This window comes from Amblyraja radiata, chromosome 4, assembly GCF_010909765.2.
Source record: "Amblyraja radiata isolate CabotCenter1 chromosome 4, sAmbRad1.1.pri, whole genome shotgun sequence".
NCBI classification, from domain to species: domain Eukaryota; kingdom Metazoa; phylum Chordata; class Chondrichthyes; order Rajiformes; family Rajidae; genus Amblyraja; species Amblyraja radiata.
The window spans coordinates 16,410,607-16,435,264 of NC_045959.1; the positions used below are offsets into that span (position 1 = coordinate 16,410,607).

The window sequence follows — 24,658 nt, forward strand, 5'->3', positions numbered from 1 at the left end:
GTCTAACGACGGCTATCACGTCGGGGTCACCAATTTAGTGGTCTGAGAAACGACTACTGGAGTTTTCAACAGATCTTTATTCGAAAGTTCAATAACCAGCATACAGGCTTTTCAGACACGTCTGCCAACAACGGTGGTCAGCGTTGAACTAACGCGCGCAAGGGAAAAACCGGTCGAAAACAGCAGCCCCTCCCGAGTCACGTGACCGCGGCTTTCGAACGCTGGTTTTCAATATCTGCGTGCACTAGCAGGCGCCGCCACAGCAGTACCTTCAGTAGATCCCAATGGTGGGGAGGTTAATACCTGTGATGAACCAGCCATGTCCACCACTCTCTTTTATCTTCTTCGAGTTACCCAACCGCTTGATGCAACCGGTCATTAATATAGAGCAGTGGTTCCCAACCTTTTTTAGCTCATGGCCCCCTTGGGATCTTTTAATTTTTCTGTGCCCCCCCCCCCCCCCCGACATTATTAGCGAAAAAAAAAGTACTTCAATATTATAATACCTTCCATAAAAATATCAGTGTCTATTAATTGCACATATATTCTCTTTTATTCTATTCCACAAACATCAAAAATATTTCAACTACATAGATTTAAATTGATTAGAACTGAAATTTAGGAGGCAACAGGGTGGTAGCTCTGTGGCCCCCTTCATTGAACCTGTGGCCCCCTAAATCCCAATTTTTCCCTCTCCCCCCCCTGAAATTTGCCATGGCCATATGGCCCCAGGTTGGGAATCACTGATATAGAGTACTGACATGAAACGTTAACCCCCTTTTTTTTTCTCCTTCATTTCTCGTCTGCCTGCGCTGCTTCGAAGTCTTCGTATACTTTGTGTGAGCGAGCGAGCGCGCGCGCACCCGCCCACTCACCGCAGCCAGCGGTCGCCACAGACCCAGCGCGAGCGAGCGCGCGCTCACCCGCCCACTCACTCACTCACCCACCGCAGCCAGCGGTCGCCACAGACCCAGCGCGAGCGAGCGAGCGCTCACCCGCCCACTCACTCACTCACCGCAGCCAGCGGTCGCCACAGACCCAGCGCGAGCGAGCGCGCGCGTGACCTTTGCGTGACGTTAGGTTGCTTCGCGCTCCGGCGGCTCCATTGAGCTGCCAATGGGGCGTCGCGGATGCGCGCGGATGGTTTGAGCCGGTGGGGGGCGTCCAGTTGCCTTGGCTGGAGCTGCATTTTGAGGCAGGCAGGGCTGAAGGAGGAGAGGGGAAGGCTTTCTCATACATACTCCTCCCCGGTTGAGTTTTTGTGTGTGTGTGTGTGAGAGAGAGAGAGTGTGTCATTTCGTGCATCGAGACGCTGCAGAAAGCAGTCCTTAATTTTTTTTTAATCCTCCACCCAGTGTTTTTTTGTTCCACAATCTGCCGCATAATGTCGACAGGCAGAGAACAATGGATATTCTCGGCACTGCGGGGATAAACGCTGACCGCAGGGAATAAGAGTGCGTTTGTCTTTTTTTTTTTTGCATTCATCCAACATTTAAAAAAAACCTTTAGCAGCGGTGCTTTCCGTCATCGTCACTCCTGCCACTGCTCCCCTATTCCCACACGAAGCTTTTATTTCTAATTAGACGGACGAACGCAATTGCTCGCGGGTTTTAAAGGTTTCCCACTCCCACCCGCCAAAGAGACTGAAGGTATTTTATCCTTTCGTTTGTGAATCCCCACTATTTTTATTGGGGAAAATGGAGGCTGTGATAGGGAAGGAATGCAGTGCGCTTGGTGGACTATTTCAGACCATCATCGGCGACATGAAGGTTGGTGTCTTTAATAAAAACCCACAATATTTCGTATGGTATAAATTAAACCAAAAGTAGTGTTTACATTGTTTGGTATAAACCTGTTTCATGGAAGAGGGTGGCCACTGGCCAGAATATGCTGTAAATTAATGATCGAACAGTAGTTGTGGTGGAAACAGCTGTTTGTACTTAACAGGTTTCTGAGGACGCAAGTACCACGGATAATTAAAAAGCTATGTTATACAGCTTGCTCTGAACTCGCTGGTGTTTATGTTGCATGGACGTGAACCATTTTGAAGAACAGTTCGTAAACTGTACCTGTCAATTTTAATAAGGTGTACACGTTGATTTCTTCACTTGCCTTGCATATTACATATATAGGCGGTTCATGAATCGCTTATTTTTCTCCCTTGGTTGTACAAACAACTTCTTAAATCGACCCACGATTCTCCGATTTACAGTGATCGAATGTGTAAACTGCAACCCTACAAACGAATTCGATTTATGATAAAAGTTAATGTGCTTTGAAATTGCCAAATTGACATTTTAATTCAAATCACACATTCAGTGTATATTTCGACGAATAACTTAAACATATCTGTAACTTACTACTAGTAGTCATAAAATAAAAACTATCCGCAGCTTTAGGTGATTATGTCGTTTCTTTTCTAAATTCCTGGTGTTTATATTGAAATGTTAAATAAGTTTTGGAAAATCCAGTTCAGTAATTTGCATCTGCTGAAAACTTTATCTTATGCAGGTATTTTATTTTTATATATTTTATTCATACTTTTCCGTTCCTGTTAAATGATGACCAACATACACTCGTGATTAAAGTTTAAAATATATTTGTATAGATTTGCTTGTGTACTTTTGGTGGAAAAACTTGTGAAAGCTGCACCTTCTTGCTGCTTCTGTGGTAATCAACATTATTCAAATCCAGAATTTATTTTATCAAGGTGAAAACTGCACGAAGTAAATCACTTCATTTGATTTCTTGATATTTTTGTGCATCATCTTGGGGGAAGAAAGATACCTAACCTATTAAATGCTGCTTGATTGACACCATTGAGATTAGATAGTTTGTCCTTGATTTAGTCAGTGGAGGCAAATCAAGCAAACCTACATCCTAACTCTTGAAACATCTCTAACGATCTGTCTAATAGTTAAGAGAATCTGTGTTAATGTGGTCTATTTTAGCTTTTGGTTATCATTCTATTGCATGAGCCTCAATATGAGTTGCCAACTGGCCATTACACTGAGGAATCAAAAATGACCCACATCCAGCTTTTGTTTGGGAAGGAACTGTAGATGCTGGTTTAAACCAAAGATAGGCACAAAAAGCTGGAGTAACTCAGCGGGACAGGCAGCACCTCTGGAGTTAAGGAATGGGTGACGTTTCGGGTCGAGACTGAAGAAGGGTCTTGACCCGAAATGCCACCAATTCCTTCTCTGAGTTACTCCAGCTTTTTGTGTCTATCTCCTGCTTTTATTTGGCAGCTGTCCATATGCAATTTCCAGGTGTCACCTGATAACGATCAAATTAGGAATCATAATGGGTGTATCTTGTTCTCTGTTGAGATTAATGGATGCACCCGTGCTGGCATTCCCATCTGAGATATTTTTATTTTGTCAAGACAGGAACTGAATGCGGTGCAATCTCTCCAATATTCTGTCAGTAAAAAAAACCTGTATTGGTGTGAGCGCAGTTTTATGAAACCTCATTGGGTTGCCGTAATGTATCTTGGTTCTGTAGGACTAAATCCATTTGTATTACTACAAAACTTTCCATTTGTTGGATGTTGCTGATAGCTGCATGTAAATATCTAATATGATAAGTACTCTTTCAGTTCCACTGTTATTTGCAAAATTAGTTCTGTATCATTGTTGTGACATACGTTGCCCCTTTTTATTATACATTTTCTTGGTTATGCTTAATGAATCTTCTCATAGTTGGATAGTACGGGTTAGTAAGGAATACTAGAACTGGATTAAACAAGATTAGTCAGTGTTTCGATAGGAAGATTCTACACTTTGTGATATTTTTGAAAATAGATACCAGATTTTTCTATGCTCCAGTTCTACCTTTGGTGCCCAGATAATGCCCCATAGAGATTCATAATCATAGAGTGATATAGTGTGAAAACAGGCCCTTCGGCCCAACTTGCCAACATGTCTCAGCTACACTAGTCCCACCTGCCCGCGTTTGGTCCATATCCCTTCAAACATGTCCTATCCATGTATCCGTCTAACTGTTTCTTAAATATTGGGATAGTCCCAGCCTCAACTACCTCCTCTGGCAGCTTGTTCCATACACCCACCACCCTTTGTGGAAGCCTACTTGTAGAAACCTACTTGTTTTCAGGCTGCTTCTAATAACACTCTTAAATCACTTGATAGGAGAGGAGATATGAGTCATTTGATTATGAGAATGGTGCATCGGGATGATTAATTTTCCTCCACCCCCACAACACCATGTTTCAAGATCAGAAGCTTTTCTATTGCAGATCACAAGCAAAATTCTGTTTCCTGATCCTCTTTGTTGCTCTTAAGAATCTGGCACAAAGATGATTTAAGTGTAAGGCTATTTTTTGGTTTGTAAAACAATTGTGAATATGTAACCATATAAAAATTGCTGTGACTAAGGAGGCTAAAGAGTGCAATAATCCTATGAGCCTCTGCCTGAAGCATGTCTGGAGCTAGTTTGAATTTACAAAGTGGTGTATAACTGTAACTTCAACCAGCATTAGCTGTAAATTAAAATTAAAATATACCTGCCCATAGTTTGCCTGCCACTCCATGACACGCCAATTAAATATTAATTGGAATTTGAGATTAAGTTGTATACACCGCAATAATTTTTTTGCTTTAATTTTGAAGCTTGACTGTGTTTCGATTGATTAATTACATTGTAATTAAGAGGTGAAAGGCTACGTTTCGGAAGGGATTTGGCTGGTCAGGCAGCATTTGAGGCGAGAATGGGCAGGCAACATTTTGGATTGATACCCTTTTACGGAAGATGGGTCCTGCCCTGAAAAGTTGTTTTGCTCAAGATTTCAGCATCTGCAATTTCTTGTCTCCGTATAAATAAGGAGACTGGTGACCTTCAAAGCTGACCTAAATCTAATTGGATTCCATTTGTAATTAAGTTAAGTTGATTAGAGTTCCTCCAAGTCAAATGGAAGGCTTGTCAGTTTTCTGGATATCATAGTATTATCTTTAAACTATACATCCCTTTGCTGTGTGGCTTCAATTTTCTTATATTGTGAATTGCCTTCAAACGTTTGTACCTTTCTGCACCAATTTGCACCATTTGTAACTTTAGGAAGTATCTCTGTGCTTTCCAATATTTTCTTTCAAAATTTTGATTGAAATTGTCATGTTTTAGATTTTTTTCTTGCTCCTCCCCTGACCCCTTTTCCAATTTTTAATCCCAGTGTATGACATTTCTTAACCCCTTCATTCATATCATTTTCTTTGGTATTTCCATATGTATGTATAAACCACTAGATAGGTGGCCTGTAACAGCAGGAATCCCCTTGCTGAAGTCATCTGTTGCCAGCTGTAATTTGTACGCCCTTCGATTCCAGTTTTTTTTTCTTGCTTCCCCCTGAAATTAGTCGGAGGAAGGGTCCCGATTCGAAGTGTCACCTTTCCATTTTCTCCAGAGATGCTGTGTTACTCCTGCATTTAATGTCTATCTTTAGCATAATTTGAATGACTGGATGCTGCAGACATTGATGTGAAATTTATAAAATGGGGATTAAGGAGTTGAATGGCTTCTGATATGTCTGGAGAAATTGCGTGCCAGGCTGAATGCAGTATCTGTGACAGACCAATGTCACCTGACTCTGGTTGCGTATTTTACATCTATCTTTGATTGTTAAATGCCCTGTAGATTTTTGGATCTGTTGTATCACTTCAGAGTGAGGCTGTTAATCTGAACACCATAGTCTGTTTGCATTTGGTGAAGAAAATTGCCAGGAACAATCTGGTTACATTGAATGGTCTCTAATTGATCAACCTATTTTATCATGTTCAGCTTTCATTCACCTTGATAATAGAGAGATCCCATGGCAATAGCTGAAAATAAAACTTTCCTTTTAAAAAGAAAGCACAGCAGAATTGTGTTAGTCTTCATTAATAACCTATTTGTGTCAGTTCCATTGAGGATAGGGGCTTATAGTGTTTCTGTGCTGAGTCCACTGTGAAAATACTGAACCATGTCATTATGAAATGTCATCTGGAATAGAAGATTTCCACTAGTTATCATGTCTCATCTTTGGTTGTCACTAGAAAAAATGTGATTAATTCAAATGTCTATTGTCCACATTATGCTTTGTACATTTGCCAGTAATTTCGATTTTGCAGATTTGTATGTTCATTTCTTATGATTTGGAACTAAATATTTTTAAAGGAGCAACAGTTGTAAATGAGAAAGCTTCATAGGAATAGTCATTTTTATCCCTCTATGCTATTATTGAATTAGATAATTCATAATTAAATTTATTTTGACTACTTTTGCTCCATGCCCATTGATATCCTTAAAAGTCTTTGATTTCTAGAAGATTTGACTCCTTGTTGTGTTCACTGACTTATTGTAGATTCAATTATTCTCAAAGGCCAGTTAGGTTTGTTGTTTGCACGTTTGCTATGGTAACAGACATGTTAGGATACCAGTTTGTGTTTAATGTGGTCCAATGTTGTAATATGATAATTCATAGCAGTTTGTTGTTATTCTGCCATTTCAAAACGTGAGGTTTCATGTTATCTTTTTCATTCTTTTGCATGAGGTCACCAAATGATCATTTGCATTCTGCTAAAAATTAGGTGTCATTGGCCATAATAATGGAGATTTTTTTTAAACACATCCTACACATTCCATCCGTTATGCAATTGTTTTATTTGTGCACAAAAGATAAAGCATGTAGCGATAACTAACATAAACAATGGAACTCATTAAACCCTAAAACGGAAATCCTATACAGTGTCACCAATTAATACTGATTAACTGCTGCCCAATCTCTAGATTATAACAGGTGCTTTTGCTGTTGATAAGAAAACATGGCACTCCTGCTGTTTGGTATCTAATGACTGGCTACGGTCTATTCCTCTTGAATGAAAAATAATTGTAATTGAGCAGAATCAGCATTGGTTTTGGTAGTTTTTTAGGGGCATCCAGCATATGTAGTTCATATGGAGAATGTACAGAAGTTTGAAGGGATCTGATCCAAAATATTATCTATTTTTCTCCAGAGATGCTGCCTGACCTGCTGAATTACTCCATTTTGTGTCTATCTTTATGTATGTACCGTTGTGTATGGCTGCTCTGCCTGCAGTCCGTCCTTTCACCGTTTTTTTTTTTTTTCCCGTCCTGTTAAAAAAAATGTTTGTTGGAGGTCTTTTATGTGGTGGGTGGGGGGAGGGGCAAGGAGGAATCTTTATTTCCTAGTCCCTACCTGGTCGAAGAGGTGGCTTCCTTCCGAGCTGCTTCTTTGCCCCTTCCTCGCGGCCTACCATCGAGACTGGAGCGGCGTCTCCTGCAAGACCGGACAGAACCCCAGCTTCGGCGTCGGCGCAGCACTGAAACACCGTCACGGAGTGGGCGATGCCTTACCGTGTTGCCGTGCGGTAAGCTCCGGAGTACTGTGACCGCCAACTCCAACATCGAGGAGCTGCGGTCTGCAAAGTGTCCAGCCACGGTCGGCGCTGGATTTAAAACACCGCCGAGCCTTCAATCTCTCGCCGAGATCGCCAGAGTCGGAGCTCTGACCAGCACGGCCCATGGACATTGGGAGCCGCGGTCTCCGGGCAAGGAGCGCCGTTCCAGACACTCCAAGCCGCTGAGGAGTGTTTCTCCCGACACCGGACGGAGCTCCATCATCCGGGAAGAGGGCCTGAAAACATCGGGCTGCCGTTGCGGCGACTGGCTGCGGAGGCCACAAATAGGCCCCGACCTCGGGTGATCACAGAGGAAGAGGACTGAACTTTCTAGTGCCTTTCCCCACAGTGGAAAATTTTGATTCTGCTGTGGGGGGACGTTCATGTTAAATTCTATAATGTGTTGTGTCTTTTTTTAATTTTTCTATGGATGTACGGAAACCTAATTATCTCTTCTATGTAAAGCACTTTGGTTTCAACGCGAGTTCATTTAAATGTGCTATATAAATAAAATTAACTTACTTACTACTATATGGATGTTTGAAGCATTTTGTTAGATACTTTGCAAAGGTGATATTATTTAAAATGTACATTATGTTTTAATATATTAGAATAGATAGAAGATTAATTAAGGACCAGTGGTCAGTAGGAGTACCCTGTTAATCTCTTTCAGATTAGCAGGGTGCCATCTATTCTATATTAATGACTTTGAAAAGCAAGCGTGTAATCCATCCAAATTTGTGTCAATAAACAGCTAAAGGGAAGTTGAGTAAGCAAATTAGAAGGTATCAAATGCAATATATTGTGGGGTGATGTGAAGTTGTGGTAAGAGGGGATTGTTTTTAAATAATACAAAAGTCAGTGTGATATACAGAAGGCTTTGCTTGTTCATATCTTTATAACAAGATTTTTGAAAGGCAAATGATACTCATGATCTTGATCACAAAGGAGTTGGAGATTAAAGGAGTAATGTCCTGAGATAGATTGCTGTTTTTTAATGATGACATATGAGGATCTGTTCAATTTTGGTCTCTGAATCAAAGGAAGGATGTACTTGTCTTGGCGGTGATGCAGTGTAGATTCACTGGATTGATGCCAGGACTTAGAGGGTTATTCTGCAATTAATTATTGCATGTGAATGGCATATCTTCACGTGAATTTAATAAATAAGAGATGATTTTAGTGAATGCAAAATTCAGAAACTGACAGGGTAATGTTAAGAGATTGTTTAACTCAATTTTCTGCACAAAGCTTTAATTTTATTTTCAGCTTAATTTGGAAAAAAAAGACATTTTGACTTTGGAGAAAAATAGATTTGAATTGTCAGGAATGAATTTAGTAATCTGTAAACAAGAGAAAATTGCTCAGTTAGGTTTGTTTGGAATTGTTGTTTCCAAGATTTGCCCTTCAATGAAAGCAACATAGAGGTTTGGTAACCTAATACTTGAGTGAAGCTTTGGAAAAATAGAGAGAATCCAGGAAATTATAGGCCAGCGAGCATCTCATCAGTGGTAGGGAAACTATTGAATAGAATTCTTCAGGATAGGATTTACTCTCATGGTGGAGATATTCTGGTTGGAGGGCTGTGCCCAGTGGAGTTCCACAGGAATCTGTAGTGGGGCCTCTGCTGTTGGTGATAATATATAAATGACCTAGACGTAAATGTGGATGGGTTGGTGAGCAAGTTTGCTGACGACACCAAAATTGAAGCTGCAGACAGAGAGGAATGCTTCAGGATTTCAGCTACATGGAGTGATTGGATAGACGGATTGTTTTCTCTAGAACATCACGGGTTGAGGGACGACGATAGAAGTATACAAAATTACGAGAGGCATAGATAGGGTAGACAGTAAGAGCCTTTATCATAGCATTGATGAGGGAAATTTTAATGGAGCTGTGCGGGTCAAGTTTTAAAAAAAATACACAGTGATGGGGGGCTGCAACATTGCCAAGGTGATGGAGGCAGATATGATTGCAGCATGATGCCTAGTTAAGTTGATCTCATCTGCCTGTACATGATCCATATCCCAATATTTTAGATAGGCACATAGAAGTGCAGGGAATAAAGGGATTTGGATCAAGTACGGGTAGATGAGATCAGTGTAACTAGGCATCGTGTTCGGACCTAACAGCGTTCCAGTGTAGTACTGTTCTAAATTCTATGTTAAAATCCCTGCCCACCTCTCCCCCTCCCTCCCCTCCCCCAATTTCTCTAAAATCACCAGAAGACAACCAGAATTTCCCGAATTTCGGGTAATTTCCTTAAGTGGAAACACTGGCAAAGAGATCCTTCTGCTATTGTACATGGCCCTAGTGAGACCACACCTGGAGTATTGTGTGCAGTTTTGGTCTCCAAATTTGAGGAAGGACATTCTTGCTATTGAGAGCCTAGGTTCACAAGGTTAATCCCCGGGATGGCTGGACTGTCATATGTTGATAGAATGGAGCGGCTGAGCTTGTATACTCTGGAATTTAGAAGGATGAGAGGATATTCTATTGAAACATATAAGATTATTAAAGGATTGGACACACTGGAGGCAGGAAAAATGTTCCCAATGTTAGGGGAATCCAGAATCAGGAGCCACAGTTTAAGAATTAGGGGTAGGTCATTTAGAACGGAGATGAGGAAAAACCTTTTCACCCAGAATATTGTGAATCTGTGGAATTCTCTGCCTCGGAAGGCATTGGAGGTCAATTGACTGGATGCTTTAAAGAGAGAGTTGGATAGAGCTCTTAAAGATAGTGGAGTCGGGATATGTCAAGAAGGCAGGAACGGGGTACTGATTGTGGATGATCAGCCTTGATCATATTGAAAGGCGGTGCTGGCTCGAAGGGCTGAATGGCCCACTCCTGCACCTATTGTCTATTTCAATCTCCCCTCTTGCTTCCCTCAATAACCTGGGATAGATCCCATCATGCCCTGGGACCTATCCACCTTAATGTTCTTCAAGACCCTCAGCATCACCTCCTTTTCGGTCTCAAACTGCCCAAGCATTTTGTATTTCCCATACCCCTCTCATTGCCCTCCAATTCCTTTGCCTCGGTGAATACAGATGAACTCGTTCAATACATCGTCAACATCCTCTGACTCCAAGCATAGATTCCCTCCTTTATCTTTGGAAAGTCCTACTTTTTCCTGGTCATCCTCTTATTTTTAATATATGTATAAAATTTGTGTGTTTGTATTTGCCACCTTGTCAATGTTATTGCACTGGTTGGCACAGCCAGGCACTCTGCTGTGGCAGAGACTGCTTGTCTTATTGCACGTTTCTTGGCCCCTTTCAGCCAGAGCCATGCTTCCCTTGGATGCTTTCGCTTTTGTAGCTAAACATTGACTGAGGAAAAAAAACTGAACAATAGCCTGCCGTCTGCCAGCATTTGAACAGCTGCACTCAGAATAACTACTCTCTGTTGCTTTTTGTAGTTTTGTTTCCTACTTAAACTAAAGTTCCTTTTTCGGTAATTTATTTTGGCAAATTGCCAGAGACTTTGGGACAAATTTAGAGAGGATACAAGTTTGGATAAGAATGAATTAAAATGAAGTGTTATAACAGTGGATTTTTTCAGTTAGCAAAAACACCAGGTATCTTTAACTCCTAAATTAACATTATTCTGAATATGCCAAACACAATGCTGATTTATTAAGAAGCAGTAATGTTTAACAATTTACAGTGAATATCTATTATTTTAAGTATAAACCCATTTAAATTATCACCTTCGCGGCTCTTACCAAAAAGTTGGTGAAATTGCACAGGTGATCCTAATGGGCTAATGCTAATATTGAACACCTCGATGCATTGCATTTTAAAAACGTGTATCTGCTCCTGCCTGGTTAAAAATAAGGTAGATCAGATTTCCACCTCATGAAAATAGTGTGATTTGGTGGCCTAGTTTTACAGTAATTCAGCTTGTGTACTTATTTATGGAAAGTACAGCAGCCATTTTCTTCTGGCCAATGTTTGCTTTTGAGTTGATACTTAATTTAGAACCCCAAGGTATTCTGATCATGCAAATAGTGTGTAACAAGCAGAAAAGTGAGCAGCCTGATTTGCCTTCTGATAGGAATATTATCTCATTGGTTTACAAAAATTATGAGGCACTGTGTTTATAATATCTTCTTTATTTTGTAGGGAAGTTACCCAATCTGGGAAGATTTTATTAGCAAAGCGGGTAAGCTACAGTCCCAACTAAGGTAAGTTACCATATTACAAACAACTGTTCTTCCTTTTGCATGAATAGTTCAAAGATAATGTGTGTGCTTTGAATAACAAAACCTTTGAGGGTGGATAAATGAACATACTATAAAATATGTAAAAGGTATCATCTGCATACTTATTAATTGGATTAGTAAGTATGCAGATGATACTAAGATAGGTGGCATTGTGGATAATGAAATATTTTCAAAGTCTACAGAGAGATTTAGGCCATTTGGAAGAGTGGGCTGAAAGATGGCAGATGGAGTTTAATGCTGATAAGTGTGAAGTGCTACATCTTGGCAGGACAAATCAAAATAGGACGTACATGGTAAATGGTAGCGAATTGAGGAATGCAGTTGAACAGAGGGATCTAGGAATAACCGCATAGTTCCCTGAAGGTGGAATCTCATGTAGATAGGGTGGTAAAGAAAGCTTTTGGTGTGCTGGCCTTTATAAATCAGAGCATTGAGTATAGAAGTTGGGATGTAATGTTAAAATTGTACAAGGCATTGGTGAGGCCAATTCTGGAATATGGTGTACAATTCTTGTCGCCAAATTATAGGAAAGATATCAACAAAATAAAGAGAGTACAGAGGAGATTTACTAGAATGTTGCCTGGGTTTCTGCACCTAAGTTACAGAGAAAGGTTGAACAAGATATGTCTTTATTCTTTGGAGCGTAGAAGGTTAAGGGGGGACTTGATAGAGGTCTTTAAAATTATGAGAGGGATAGACAGAGTTGACGTGGGTAAGCTTTTTCCATTGAGAGTAGGGAAGATTCAAACAAGAGGACATGATTTGAGAATTAAGGGACAAAAGTTTAGGGGCAACATGAGGGGGAACTTCTTTACTCAGATTGGTAGCCGTGTGGAATGAGCTTCCAGTGGAAGTGGTGAAGGCAGGTTCGTTTTTATCATTTAAAAATAAATTGGATAGGTATATGGACAGGAAAGGAATAGAGGGTTATGGTCAGTGCAGGTAGATGGGACTAGGTGAGAGTAAGTGTTTGGCACGGACTAGAAGGGCCGAGATGGCCTGTTTCCGTGCTGTAATTGTTATATGGCTATATGGTTATCTTTGAAGTTCTAGCAAAGGATAAATTGGGTGTGGTCTGGTGCACATGTTCACATTGTTGTGATCAGAAAGGCTAAAAGGGCAAACTGCAGCTGTAAATACAGGTGATTTGGTTTTTAAATTGCCATGGATCCCAGAGTGCAAAATGTACTCTTTGTTATTATGGTAATTTCGGACCTCTGAATATTTTAATCTTCAATATATTCTCATGTACTTGAATTCTTCAATTTACTTGGTTTATTGGTTAACAACAAAATGATAACTCAGGCTTATTTATTTTGTTTCTCAGAGGAAATTTAGCATTTCGCTGGGAGAAAACAATAACAAATATTTTCCCTGTCAATTCTATATAAACAATATTTCCGTAATTGCTTTTTGCCAACTTCTTTCCCTTGATAGTAATCATAAACAGCTATGCTTGCTTGTCCCATTTGTATTAAGCACACTATATTCCTTGGGAGATGAGCATACCCAACATTTTTCATTTTTGCAGCAGAACGACAAAGTGTAATGTTATTTTTAGGGCTGTATTTTCTGGAACTCATGCTTATTGTGTCAAAAAAACATCTTCAGGATATTTTGTATTCCAGGACCACTGTGGTGGCTGCTGCTGCTTTTTTGGATGCCTTTCAGAAAGTGGCAGATATGGCTACAAATACCCGTGGTAAGCAGTCTTTTTTGCTATGTAGATTCTATTGGATTCAAAATAGGTGCCCTCTAGCCAGCTTGCATTTATATTTCACTAGACCAAGTGCAGACCCGTTGGGTCTGTTCCCCCAACGTGCGGTTGTGGGGCGGGGGGAGGCGGCACGCAGCGTCACACACACTAACTATCCCCCCCCCCCCCCGCACTCACGCTAATTACCCCCTTGATATTATATTAATATTATTAATTTTCTCCTTTTACCCCATAACCACCCTATCTACTGGCGCATAGCCCCCAACTTGCAGTCACATCTAGAGATGGGGGGGGGGGGGCGGGCGGGGGTAGAGAGTGAGGGCAGAGAGAGAAGGGGCAGAGGCAGAGAGACAGAGACACAGAGAGAGGGGCAAGAGGGATAGGGGGGTGGATAAGAGGGAGGGTGGGTGAGGGGAAAGGTGGGGGAGGAGGGGAGGAGAAAGAGAGGGTGAGAGTGAGGGAGAGACTGAGGGAGAGAGGGGGTGCTGAGAGGGGGTGAGGTGGGGAGCAGGGTGGAGGGTAGGGGGTGTGGAGGGGAGGGGGTTTAGGGGACGGAGGGAGGGTGGGGGGGGAGGGGGAGAGGTGGGGAGCAGGGAGGGTGGACGAAAGGGGGTAGGGGTGTGTGGAGGGGAGGGGGGTGTGGAGGGGAGGGGGTTTAGGGGAGGAATGGTGGGGGAGAGGGGGGAGAGAGAGAGGGGGGGGGAGAGTCTAAAAACATTTTTGAACCAAAAAAGACACATTCTGCAAGCATTGTAGAACCAAAAGAGACACTTTTTGCAAACATTTTAGAACCAATAAACACTTTTTGCAAACATTTTAGAGCCAATAGACACATTCTGCAAGCGTTTTAGAACCACTAAGGACACTTACATTTGAGTAGACATGTGTTCAGTGTTATTCACAGCTCAGAGAAACGTGACCCTCTGCCTTCCTCCAGCTTGCAGACACTGATTGAGGCACACCACTTCCTGGTTTTATAGTCCCTCTCCCCTGCCGCCAGCAGGGGCAGCAGAGAGAATGGGGAATTTTGTAAAATCATTAATATCTCTGTCATTTTTCATCGACGGGAAAAATCCTCGGCACACATACAGCGGAGGGGGGCTCTGAGCAAGGTGGCCAAAAATGACGGCCGTAGGTGGCGGCGTACTCTCGGAAATCGCAGCACAGATGGCCAAATCCGGTCAAGAACAGACTTTTAGTAATATAGATTTGGTCAAATACTTCAATAGATAATCCATTGATTTTAAGATTTGGTACCACCATTTGTTGACTATAAAAGATCAAGTATAGATGGCAAGAAGAAGAAAATGTTTTCTATTTTCCATATCTGGTTGCATGATTGCAACATGGATTATGTTACCATTATTTCTAAATAAAACAATTTGCATTATAGAGTAACTGGTCTGAGTCTATTGTTTCATACCTTTTGGAATGTTTAAATATATTGCTTTGATCTCAGACTTTGTTTAAAGATAAATGTCAGATTTTAATGTAGTAGAATCATTTAGAATTCTAAATCATTTAGAATTGGGGGAACTTATTTAAAAATAAAATGTCATCCAAATCAATGTATTCCTTTGCATTAAAAATTATAAATATTTTAGTGGAAATTTACTTCAAATTTCTTCCTGTTTTTTTTTGGACTGAAGAGCTCATTCAATGAACACCCTCAAAAAATGGTTTGCTGAGGAAAATCTTGGATTTTTTGTTGTGATATGGACAATGGGACTGTAGTTAGTCATTTATCGGCCAATTTTAGTATAAACTAGACCAAGTGGGACCCGTTGGGTCCCGTTCCCCCAACGCAATATTCCACCACTCACCCGTTCCTCCAACGCAACATGTTCCATCAGTGCAATATTCCACAACTCAACCATATCTGCACAGATGCGGCTCATTTCCCCTCAAACCCCAGCACTCTCTCCCCTCCTCTACACCAGTGGTTCTCAAATGGGGGTACGCGTACCCCTGGGGGTACGTGAAGGCACTCCAGGGGGTACGTGAGATTTTAAAATATAGGCCTACATATATGTAGGCCTATATTTTTGCGCTGGTTAGGGGGTACTTGGCTGAAAAAATATTTCACAGGGGGTACATCACTGAAAAAAGGTTGAGAACCACTGCTCTACACCCTCTTTTTAAATTTAAAAAAATAACTTTTCACTTAAAAAAATCCAATTCCGCTTCCTCTTCCCATGCTCGTTACAATGTTACAAATGACAGGACTTAGTGTATTGTAATTTGTAACATTGTAATGGGTAAGGGCAGCAAGTGGAATTGGACTTTTTACAGTGAAATGTTAATTTTTTGAAGTTTAAAATGTGAATTACTAAAATATAACATCAATCGGAACAAAACTTGATACACCACACATCAGGACCATGGTGAGTAAGGTGGGTAAAATAATGTAGCACTAGTTAATTTCTAGTTAAAATTAGAAATGTTTTGAATGTTTTTTTCAGCTATTACAGAAACTTTAAATTGATCTGTGTTTATTTATGTGGAGCAAATCACAATTGCCTCCAGCCAATTTGACTCATTCCCTTTAACTGGATGCAGCAAAAAAAAAAAGAGTCCTGAGATTCCAATTGTATAATCACACTGATCTTCATAAGTGTGAAAAGATAATAACTTGAGAGGCTAGTCAAAACTGATGAGGGAGATGGATGTAAAGATACAGAAGTTTATTTGGTTCTAGTGTTCCAATTTATATCTCAACTGCTTCATCAATGATATAATAATTACAAGTTTCATGAGTGGGGTAATTTGCTGATTCAGATTACAGCTCCACTAACAATGGGCTGACCCATGTTTGATAAAAGGGGGAACAGAAGGCTCGGAGCATTTAATAGCAAGTGACATTTGAGTGATTTGGTATTTCCATTAAAGTGCCTGTCAGTTGCCATTTTATATCACAGTCTCCAGAATGGTTACTGAAGTCTCCAGAATGAGAAATGGTACAGGAAGTTTAAAAGGGGATAAGAGTCTAACGTCAGGCAACATGGGGACCAATTTTAAAAGAGGGGTGGTGAATACAAAACTAACTGCTTATAGTGCAGTTAGAAATTGGCATGTACAACATTGTGGGCATTCCAGAATCATGGCTGAAAAAGGTTTAGAGCTGGGAGCTGAACATACAAGGATATACATCCTATCAACAAGGCACAGACAGGGGGGTAGAGGATGTAGGCTCTGTTGGTAAGGAATGAAATCCAATCCTTAGCAAGAAATGACAGGATCAGAAGATATGGAATCATTGTGGGTAGTGTTGAGAAACTGCAAGGGTAAAAATACCCTGATGGGAGTTGTATGCAGGCCCCTGAACAACAGCAGATATGTAAAGTACAATTTACATAAGGGCATTGAAAAGGCATGTATGAAAGGCAATGTTACAGTGATCATTGGGGATTTCAATATGCAGGTAGACTGGGAAAATCAGGTTGGTACTAGATTCCACGAGGTAGTTCTGGATTATGGTGTTGGGTAAATGAACCAGATTTCATTAGGGATCTTAAGGAGAAGAAAGCCCTTGGAGGCAATATAGTGATAGATAAGTATAGTGATAGAGTGATAGATAATATGATGGAACCTGCAGTTTGAGAGATAGAAGCCAGAATTGTATGTATTGGTATTGCTGTTGAGTACAGGTAACTACAGAGGCATGTGGGAGGAGCTGACTAAAATTGATTGGAAGGGAACCCTGGCAGGAATTACAGTGGAGCAGCAATAGCAGGAATTTTGGGGAGTAATTCAGAAGATGTTGGATGTTTTCATCCCAAAGAGGAATACATCTCTTAAGGGGTGAATGAAGCAAATAAGGCTGACAAAGGAAGTCAGAGATAACTTAGAAGTAAAAGAGAAGGCAATTAATATGGCAAAGATTTGTGGAAATCTAGAGGATTGAAGCTTTTAAAAACCAACTGAAGACAACTAAAAAAAGTAATGAGAGAAAAGATGAAATGTGAAGGTAAGCTAGCAAATAATATAAAATAGGATACCAAAGGTTTTTTTCTGAGATTATAAAGAGTAAAAGAGAGGTAATAGTGGACATTGGACCGCTGGAAAATGATGTTGGAGAAACATAGAAAAATAGGTGCAAGAGTAGGCCATTCGGCCATTCAATATGATCATGGCTGATCATACAAAATCAGTACCTTGTTCCTGCATTCTCCCCATATCCCTTGATTCTGTTAGCCCTAAGAGCTATATCTAACTCTCTCTTGAATACATAGTAGTAAAGAGTAGTAGTAGTAAAGGGGAACATAGAAATGGCAGACAAACTGAATCTGTGTTTTGCGCCAGTCTTCACAGTAGAAGACACCAGCAATGTACCAGAAATTCAAGAGAGCCGGGGGGCAGGTGAGTGTAGTCACTATTACTGAGAAGTTGCTTGGGAAGTTGAAAGTTCTAAAGGTGCATAAGTCACCTGAACCAGATGGACTACACCTCAAGGTTCTGAAAGAAGTATTTGTAGCGTTTCTAGAGGCATTATTAGTAACTGTTCCAGAGTCACTGGAGTCAGGAATGGTTCCAGAGGACTAGAAAATTGCAAATGTAACTCTACTGTTTAAGAAAGGAATACGACAAAAGATAGGAATAGGCCACTTAGCCTAACTTTCGTGATTGGTGAGGATTTAGAGTCCATTATTAAGGATGAGGTTTTGGGGTACTTGGATGTAAATGATAAAAATAGGCTGAAGTCAGCATTGTTTTGTTAAGGGGAGACCTTGCCTGACAAATCTTTTGGAATTCTTTGAGGAAGGAACAATCGGGATAGACAAAATATGTTATTTACTTGGATTTTTAGAAGACCTTTGATATGGAGCCACACATGAGGCTGCTAAACAAGATGGGAGCCCATTAGGTACTAGCATGGATTGGCTGATTGGCAGAAGGCAAAGAGTGGGAATAAATGGGGCTTTTCTGGCTGGTTGCAGGTGACAAGTGGCAAGTGGTGTTCCGCAGGGGTCGTTGTTGGATCTGCTACTTTTCAGGTTATATGTTAATGATCTGGTTAATAGAATTGTGTAGGAAGGAACTGCTGATGCTGGTTAATGAAATTGTTAGCTTTGTGGCTAAGTTTGCGGGTAATACGAAGGTAGGTGGAGGAGCTGGTTGTGTTGAAGCAGGGAATCTGCAGAATGACTTAAACAGGTTTGGAGAGGTGGCAGATAGAATACAACATAGCAAAGTATATCGTCATGCGCTTTAGAAGGATTAAAGGCGTAGACTATTTTCTGAATGGGGAGAGGATTCAGAAATAGGAGGTGCAAACGAACTTTGGAGTGCTGCCGCATTATTCCCAAAAGGTTGATTTGCAGATTGAGTGGGTTGTAAGGAAGGCAACTGCAGTGTTAGTATTCATTTTGAGAGGACTAGAATAAGGTTGTAATGCTGAGGCTTTATAAAAGCACTGGTCAGGCGACATTTGGAAAATGTCAGCAGTTTTGAGCCCCATTTCTGAGGAAGGATGTCCTGGCATTGGTGAAGGTCCAGAGGAGGTTTACAAAAATGATTCTGGTGATGAGTGAGTTAACATATGAGGATCATTTGAATGCTCTAGGCCTATACTCCCTGGAGTTTAGAATGATGAGGGGGTTCTCATTGAAACCTACCAAATAATGACAGGCTTAGAAAATGGATGTGGTGAGGATGTTTCCAGTTGTGGGAGAACCAGGGGGCACAGCCTCATTAAAAGGGCACACCTTTAGAATGGAGATGAGGAGGAATTTATTTGGTTAATTTGTGAAATTCATTGCTTTAGGACCTAAAGTATAGGTGGTGGTGGAGGTCAAGTCATTGGCTATTATCCTTTTACTATCCTTTTTTCCCTTCCTTGTCACTTTCCTGGAATTCCTTTCCTTGTACCTGTATTATGTTAATCACTATCTATATAAACATTGTAGACATTTAGGGACCTAGCAAGGGAACCAAAAGAATGCTGTGAGTGTGGCTTTATTCTTACATCTAAATTTATTATAGTGTATTTTTGTCTATTACTGCCATTGTAATTTATTTTTCATTAATAAATGTGATAAACATGCCAGCTATGCATTAAGATGCATTGCTAACTTTTTTTGGCAGCCTATTCACTATCTTTCTGCATGGACTTTCCTGCTTATTCCAGTTGTATTTTAGTGATTGTTGGTCCATAATTTCAAGTGGTCAATAATTTCAGTGGTGCTGCCGTTTCTATGTGAAAATTCTTCATGAGTAAGCCTTGTTGGTTATCCTGTGTATGAGCAGCTTACTTTAGGTATGTTGCAAAGCCTACCTGAAACGTCGTTGAAGATCTGCTGCTGAGGGTGTGCGCGATTTTGGCGCCGTTTAGAGGGGGCGGGTTTAAAACGCGATTTTCTCTAGGCTGTTCCAATCGAAAATGTTCAGCCTAGTTAATTATTAACGAAAAATCGCTGGAAGACCCCGTCGCAAAAGCTATTATTAGGTTTAAAGGCCTTGAATAATAGTTATAGTAGTTTAAAAATCAATCTCTAAACCCGCGACCGCCAGCAACCGCAGGGTCTCATAAAGCAAACAACTGAAGTTAGGTTGTATATTTTTACATTAAAAAGGGCTTCTAAAGATCCCTTTATACTAAGTTTAATATTGCGAGTAGCTCAATTTGGGCCCATTATATCGCGCAGTATTTTTCTGGGCATTTGGGGCACAAATCTACCGCAATGCGAACGTTCTAAACCAGCGCGTTCCACAGGGACCCACTGGAAAGCTGATTTAAATGGGCATTTATTTACAGCAATTGAACACTAAATTCCTTCCATTTGGCCTATAAATTAATGTAAATGAGATTTAAAAATCATGTTTTATTGTGAATTATTTGTGAATATTATTTGGACATTTAGGCTATTTAAAAATGTTAATCATTTATTAAGAAATGGATAGATGTTTAGATCTAGTAATTGAAGTCTGAAATTAGCTACAATTAGGTAACTAACTAATTATATGCTTTAATTTCAGGTCATCCAAGTAAGATTATTTTATATTTGTTTCAGAATGCTTCAATCTATGATAACTGAAAATTTCATTCAGTTCTCTTAATTTTTAAGAAAGTTATGGGCTTTTGACTGTTCACGATCACAGCTTTTTTGTTATGTCCATAGAAAATCAATAGGGAACAAGATGCTCATTTCCCAGTATGAAAATGGCCATAACTTTTTAAATACTTGAGATATGAAAGTGAATTAGGTGTCAAATTAAACTTATTTTTATGCTTTATCTGATGGGATAAATTACAGACTTGATTTTTAAAATCTCAAAATTTTGTAACATTGCTACTTACTTGGCCACTTCCATGAACAATGGAGTTTGAACCTGTTTTATTGTGATATACACTCTTTACAGGGGCCTTAACAGGGGATATCTGTTCTTCTGCTTGGCTCAGGAATTTGTTATACTTTTCTACTGCCTTGGCTCAGAGCCATAAACTAAAATTATGATTGAAAACTACTCTCTACCAACACGGATGCTGCCTTCCGATTGGGTTCCTCCATCAGCTCTCTTTCTTTGCACAGATTCTGCATCAGTAATTTTGTGTGCCTCCTTGTGAACTGCCACCTTGATTTAATTTAATAATGCAGTAGGTAAAATCTTAAGAAGCAACGGTGACTGAGTGGAATTGAAATTTCAAGATGGTGGTTAAATTAAAAATGGAGTGAGTTGAAAGACTGAATTGCCCGCTCTTGTCATTGTTTCCTTTCACTGTTGTCATTTGGAAGGTTGTGTATTGCACACTTAGGAGTCATTTGCAGGAATTTGAGAAAAAAAAAGAGTACATACAGCTCTTTTTAGAATTAGTTTGAAAGTACTTTTGAGTACTTGCAATTAAAACAATCTGTATTTGAATACTGTTTGTTTCTGATGCTCTTTGGCATACCTCTGCAAGTCAAATGTAGTTGTGTGGGTTACCTTTGTGGAAAATTCTGCATAATGTTGAAGTGGGTGACACAGTGGGGTACCTATTTAAGGCATGATACGAAGTTCCTTGTTAAAAGCTAAAGAGAAACTACAAACATGACTTGTCGGTGTTTACTAGAGAAAAGATTATTTGCAGGCTTGTGTTGCTTGTACGTGCTTCTGATTGGTAAAATTGTTTATTGCTGTCACACCGTGAAACTGACAGCGACTGAGATTGCAACACTGGTGCTCCGCAAGGATGCTTTCTCAGTCCCCTTCTTTACTCCTTGTACACCCACGACTGTGCAGCCTTGTACAAATCTAATTCAATTTACAAATTCGTAGACAACAACACCATTGTGGGCTGGATATCAAATAATGATGAGTATAGGAAGGAAATTGAGAACCTTGTGTTCTGGTGTTGAGACAACCTTCCTCTCAATTTCAACAAGACAAAGGAGATAGTGATCGACTTTAGGAAGCGTAGTGGTACACATACCCCAGTTTGCATTGACAGTGCCAATGTTTAATTTCTAAAATTTCTAGGAGTAAATATCACCAATGAGCACCCATATTGAAGAAACAACCAGGAAAGCATACCAACGCCTCTACTTTCTAAGAAGGCTTAGGAAGTTCGGCATGTCCCCAAAAACCCTCATCAATGTCTGGAGATGTGCCGTAGAATGCATCACAGCTTGGTTTGGGAACAGCTCCATTCAACACCGCAAGAAATTGCAGCGAGGTCTGGGCCGTGTCCACACTATCATACGAACCAACCTCCCTTCCATTGACTCCATTTATACCTCATGCTGCCTCGCAAGGCCAGCAGCATAATCAAGGATGTGTCGCATGGCCATGCCACTCCCTCTTCTCCCCTCTCCCATCGGGCAAAAATAATAGAAGTGTGAAAACGCACACTTCCAGATCCAGGGACAGTTTCTTCCCAGCTGTTATCAGGCAACCGATCCATTCTACCGCAACCAGAGAGCAGTCCTGAACTACTATTAATATTTCTGGAAAGCTTTGTGCACAAAATAACACAAAATACCACAATCTGATTTTCTTTTTTCCTGTCGAAGAGGTGTTTCCCACTTTTACTCCATATAATTAACTGGTAGCAACAACGCAGAAATTATGCATGAAGTTTGGTTCTTGTTCTCATAGCTGCTGCAATGGAGTGACAGTGATTTTGTAACCTGAATCGCTGAAAGCACTTTATTTTTGCTGGGGATATTATATTTTCTTGTCAGCAAGTTGTGTTTGGAGGCATTAAAGTGGCTATGAATGTAATGTAGTTACACTTCCCCAGCAAGTCCAGCTTGAGGTGGTTTGTATTACTGTGCTGTTTGTCAAAGTTATTTTCAGCAGCTGTTGCTCGCAATGATTTATTGACAATACTAGCTCGCAGGAAGTAGTTTTGGTGTGTTTTGCAGTGCATTTAGAAAGCATTCAAACCCCTTCACTTTTTCCACATTTTGTTGCGTTACAGCCTTGTTCTAAAATGGACTAAATTCTTTTTTTATCATCAATCTACGCACAATACCCATAATAATAAAGCGGAAACAGGTTAGAAATGTTTCCAAAGCAATTAAAAAGAAATAACTGAAATCTCACATTTACATCATTATTCAGCCCCTTTACTCAGTACTTCGAGGCACCTTTGGCAGCGATTACTGCCTCAAGTCTTCTTGGGTATGACGCTACAAGCTTGGCCCACTTGTATTTGGGTAATTTCTCCCATTCTTCTCTACAGATCCTCTCAAGCTCTGTCAGGTTGGATGGGAGTGTCGATGCACAGCTATTTTCAGGTCCCTCCAGACATGTTCGATCGGGTTCAAGTCCGGGCTCTGGCTGGGTCACTCAAGGACATTCACAGACTTGTCACGAAATCACTCGTGCGTTATCATGGCTGTGTGCTTGGGGTCCTTGTCCTGTTGGAAGGTGAACCCCACCCCAGTCTGAGGTCCAGAACGCTGTGGAACAAGGATCTCTCTGTACTTTGCTCCCTTCATCTTTCCCTCGATCCTGACTAGTATTGTGTGTAGATTGATGATAAAAAATGAATTTAATCCATTTTGAAATAAGGCTGTAACGTAACAAAATGTGGAAAAAGTGAAGGGGTCTGAGTACTTTTTGATTGCACTGTATATAAGAAGACCACTTTTTTATTGTTGTTTTTGGAGCTTTCTGACAGCTGTTTAATATTCAATCTAGTTTTAGTGACTTGACATATGTTATCTTATTATGTTGTTGTATTCTCTTTGTGGATTTTTTAGCATAATAATTTATGTTCGGTATGATGAGAGAATTGCCGTTTTGTGGATGCTGTTGTCCTTGGTCTTTCTAGTGATAAAATACCAGTAACATGCTTTAGACTTAGTTGTCAATGCACTTTTGAGTAATTGTATTTATAGAAGTCAATAAAAACTGTCAATTGCTTTTGATTTTGTTGTGCAAAATCTGGAGTTCCAGGAAGAAATGTAATGCATTCTTTGAATAAAGTTGGGTTTATCTGTGCCACAATGCTGGACTCTTAACTCTTGTATTCAATTGGTAAAATTCTGTAATTTCCAGCTTTTTAATCGTTCATATTGTACGTGCAGGGAATGTGGAGATTTATCCTGAATTTGTAGCGACACTCAAGCATGAGGTTCTACCCTAAATGAACTGCAACAAATTCAGTTGCATGTGAGATGGGATATAGCAGACTTTTGTCTAACCTAAACATTTCCTTCACAAACAGGTGATAAAAATGATTCAAACAGTGCCGTGAGGTTTCACCTAGTTGCCAGAGACGACCAAGGAAGCACACCAGCGCCTTTACTTGCTAAAGGCTTAGGAAGTTCGGAATGTTCTCAACAACTCTCACCAACTTCTACAGATGCGTTGTAGAAAGCATTTTATCGGGATACATTACAGCATAGTTTAGGAACAACATCTAAAACCGCAAAAATTTGCAGAGAATTGTGGATGCAGCCTTGACCATAACAAAACAAACCTCCCTTCCATGGACACCATTTACACCTCATGCTGCCTCGGCAAGGTCACGGGATAATTAAGAATGAGTCTCACCCCGTCCGGTCACTCTTCTCCCTTCTCCCATCAGCCAAGAGATATAGGAGTGTCAAAACACACCTCCAGATTCAGGGACAGCTTCTTTCCAGCTGTTATCAGGGAAATTAACCGTCCTACCAACAACTATTCCTGAGCTACCATTTATCTAATTGGAGATCCTTGGACTATTTTTAATCGGACTTTATCTTGCACTAAGAATTATTCCCTTTAGCATGTACACTGTGGATGGCCCAATTATGTATTGTCTTTCCGCTGACTGGTTAACAAGCAACAAAAGTTTTTCGCTGTACATCGGTACACATGACACTAAGT

The 24,658-nt window shown here is 40.3% G+C and overlaps 1 protein-coding gene across 4 annotated transcripts in view; it reads left to right on the top strand.

Moving 5' to 3' along the window:
* The first annotated feature begins 1,154 nt into the window (after window positions 1–1,154).
* The window catches only part of mtss1 (MTSS I-BAR domain containing 1), a 156,588-nt gene continuing 133,084 nt past the window's right edge, over window positions 1,155–24,658 (top strand). For 3 of the 4 annotated variants that reach the window (XM_033019010.1, XM_033019009.1, XM_033019011.1), the window contains exons 1-3: window positions 1,155–1,769; window positions 11,543–11,604; window positions 13,272–13,345. In XM_033019010.1, coding sequence (XP_032874901.1) covers window positions 1,698–1,769; window positions 11,543–11,604; window positions 13,272–13,345 — 208 coding nt within the window. In that variant the 5' untranslated portion in view covers window positions 1,155–1,697. The remainder of the gene's footprint in view (window positions 1,770–11,542; window positions 11,605–13,271; window positions 13,346–24,658) is intronic. The other variant, XM_033019008.1, reaches the window with a different exon arrangement.